The sequence below is a fragment of the Oryctolagus cuniculus genome, chromosome Y (genome assembly GCF_051225735.1).
Source record: "Oryctolagus cuniculus isolate XC-2025 breed Fujian yellow rabbit chromosome Y, ASM5122573v1, whole genome shotgun sequence".
Lineage (NCBI taxonomy): Eukaryota > Metazoa > Chordata > Mammalia > Lagomorpha > Leporidae > Oryctolagus > Oryctolagus cuniculus.
Window position 1 is genome coordinate 608,857 of NC_142889.1, and position 2,500 is coordinate 611,356.

Below are 2,500 nucleotides of genomic sequence, written 5' to 3' on the forward strand. Positions count from 1 at the left end.
CAGGTGTTTTAACTCGGCATTTCCTTGAAGTGTGTGTTGAGCGAATACTAAAAATACTGGTCTAGATGTTTGCTGGACGTGGAGACACTGACTCTTTGCCGCCTGAAATTGGCAGTGAACGGCAGAGCTGGAGTGGAAATTGGCAGGTACCACTGGATGTGTCCCGGCTCACAGAACGACCAGTACCATCCGGTGCCGACCGCGGGGGACAGGGCTGGCCCCTGGCCCGGTCCAGGTAAATCCATACGGCCTCGGGGTGACCCCTCACAGCAAGTCCTCTTTGCTACCCCTCGTGATGGCTTTCGGTTTGACATTTCACGTTCTGCTTGACGCAGTCACGTGTGCGCTCGGGCCTGGCCCTCGAAATATTGTCAGCCATCTTTCTTTTCTCTCGCCCCTTGTCCATTGTCACCCCACGTTTCTCCACTTTGTTCTGCCACCACCCTCTTCCCTGACTGACTCGGTGTCACGGTCAGCCGTGTCTGGGCATCAGGCATGAAACTCTCCACGTCGGGGCCGCCTGACTGACTGGGTGTCACGGTCAGCCGTGTCTGGGCGTTAGGCATGAAACTCTCCACGTCGGGGCCGCCTGACTGACGCGGTGTCACGGTCAGCCGTGTCTGGGCATTAGGCAGAAAACTCTCCACGTCGGGGCCACCTGACTGACTCGGTGTCACGGTCAGCCGTGTCTGGGCGTTAGGCATGAAACTCTCCACGTCGGGGCCACCTGACTGACTCGGTGTCATGGTCAGCCGTGTCTGGGCCTTAGGCATGAAACTCTGCACGTCAGGGCCACCTGACTGACTCGGTGTCACGGTCAGCCGTGTCTCGGCGCTAGTCATGAAACTCTGCACGTCAGGGCCACCTGACTGACTCGGTGTCACGGTCAGCCGTGTCTGGGCGTTAGGCATGAAACTCTCCACGTCGGGGCCACCTGACTGACTCGGTGTCACGGTCAGCCGTGTCTGGGCATCAGGCATGAAACTCTCCACGTCGGGGCCACTACGTGGCCGTGTCCACTGTGGCTCCCAGAGCGCCGTGAGCGCCCCTAGACGTGTCGGTTGGCGGGCTCACTGCTTTGCGCCCCCGATTTAGCCGCCATCACCACCTCTCAAAGGCTGTGACGGCCGGATCGCGGATCCCAGGACTCGGTTCCCGCCAGGTAGGTTGGATGAGGCCACGTGCCCGTCTCCCGAGGGACACTGGCCGGCCTCTGGGGGTGGCCGGCGGGCAGCCAGACGTTGCCACCTGCTTGGGGAGCCCGGGACGGGGCAGGGGGCAGACGGCCTTCGTTTCAAGAATGAGTGTGGGAAACCGCGAGATGGATCTGTATCAGAATTCAAAGGGTTTTGGGTTTTTTTTTTTTTTTGACCCGGTGATGGTGCACTCCCGGGGTCACGTGACTGGTTCGTGGCGAGCGAGCACGGCGGGACGTGGCGGGTTCTAGCCTCCGGGAAGAACCGAGAGCTCGGAGCTTGACGTCAGAGAGTTAGCGCCCTGCACGATCGAAAATGAATCTTGACGTGAAATGAAGGGGGGAGGGAGTGGGGAGGGTTGCGGGTGCGAGGGACGTTATGGGGGGAGGGGAGTGCACCCTGCACCCGCACGGGAGACCAGGAGAAGCACCTGGCTCCCGCCATCGGATTGGCACAGTGCGCCGGCCGCGGCGGCCATCTTGGAAGGCAAACCAATGGCAAAAAGGAAGACCTTTCTGTCTCTCTCTCTCACTGTCCACTCTGCCTGTCAAAAATAATAATAATAATAATAATAATAATAAAAAGAAAAGACGTCACCAACGCCCCTCCCCCCCCCGGAGGGGCTCCGTGACCCCCTGCTGAGAGCTGCTTGCGGCCGTTTGAGAGGCAGAGGCGTCCGGCGCCCTCCTCCTGACCCGGCTTGAAAATCTGCCGCCGGCATCACGGACAACGTGGGCTGACCGCTTGGCCCGTCGTGAACGCGCCGCCATGGCAACGGCCATCCGCGAGCCCAAGGACAAAAGGAGTTTTATTCCGGCGTCCGGCACAAAAGGTTCTAGGGATGCCGGAGACAGAACGGCCATTGAGAGGTGGAGGCGTCGCTGGGTGTTTTCCCCTCCCCCACACCACGTGGTTTATGTGTGAACCGTCTCAGGCTAGTGCACACTGGGATGTTTGTGCTTAAAAAAATTTAAAAAAAAAAAGTGAACTATTACGGTTCTTTCCGCTTCATGTCACTTCACGGACGCTCATTTTTGTCTTTTTTTTCTTGTTCTTTTTTTTTTTTTCTAAGTACTTCAATGTCACTCGCCAGTTGCAGGTTCTGAGTCTTCAACGTGCGGTAGGGGAGACAAGATGGCGGCTTGCGGGGGAGGGGGAGGGTTAGGAATGACCTGCTTGTGCCGCTGGGGCTGGTGGAATTTTTTTTTTTTTTTAGTAAAAAAAAAAAAAGTTGTAATTTCTGACATTCGCTTGAACGAAACTTGAGTGCCGAATCAGAAAAACCAAAATACCCCGTGACCCCC

The 2,500-nt window shown here is 57.4% G+C and overlaps 1 protein-coding gene and 1 long non-coding RNA gene across 4 annotated transcripts in view; both read left to right on the forward strand.

Moving 5' to 3' along the window:
* The window catches only part of LOC149119090 (uncharacterized), a 68,234-nt gene that overhangs the window by 29,083 nt on the left and 36,651 nt on the right, over positions 1-2,500 (forward strand). The gene's annotated exons all lie outside the window — the stretch shown is intronic.
* LOC138847679 (neuronal membrane glycoprotein M6-b) overlaps positions 116-2,500 on the forward strand; it is a gene marked incomplete at its 5' end in the record, with an annotated part of 14,140 nt that continues 11,755 nt past the window's right edge. For all 3 annotated transcript variants that reach the window (XR_016228689.1, XM_089325228.1, XM_089325227.1), the window contains 1 exon segment: positions 116-235. Coding sequence is in view for 2 of the 3 variants with exons in the window: in XM_089325228.1 (XP_089181354.1) it covers positions 116-235 (120 nt within the window).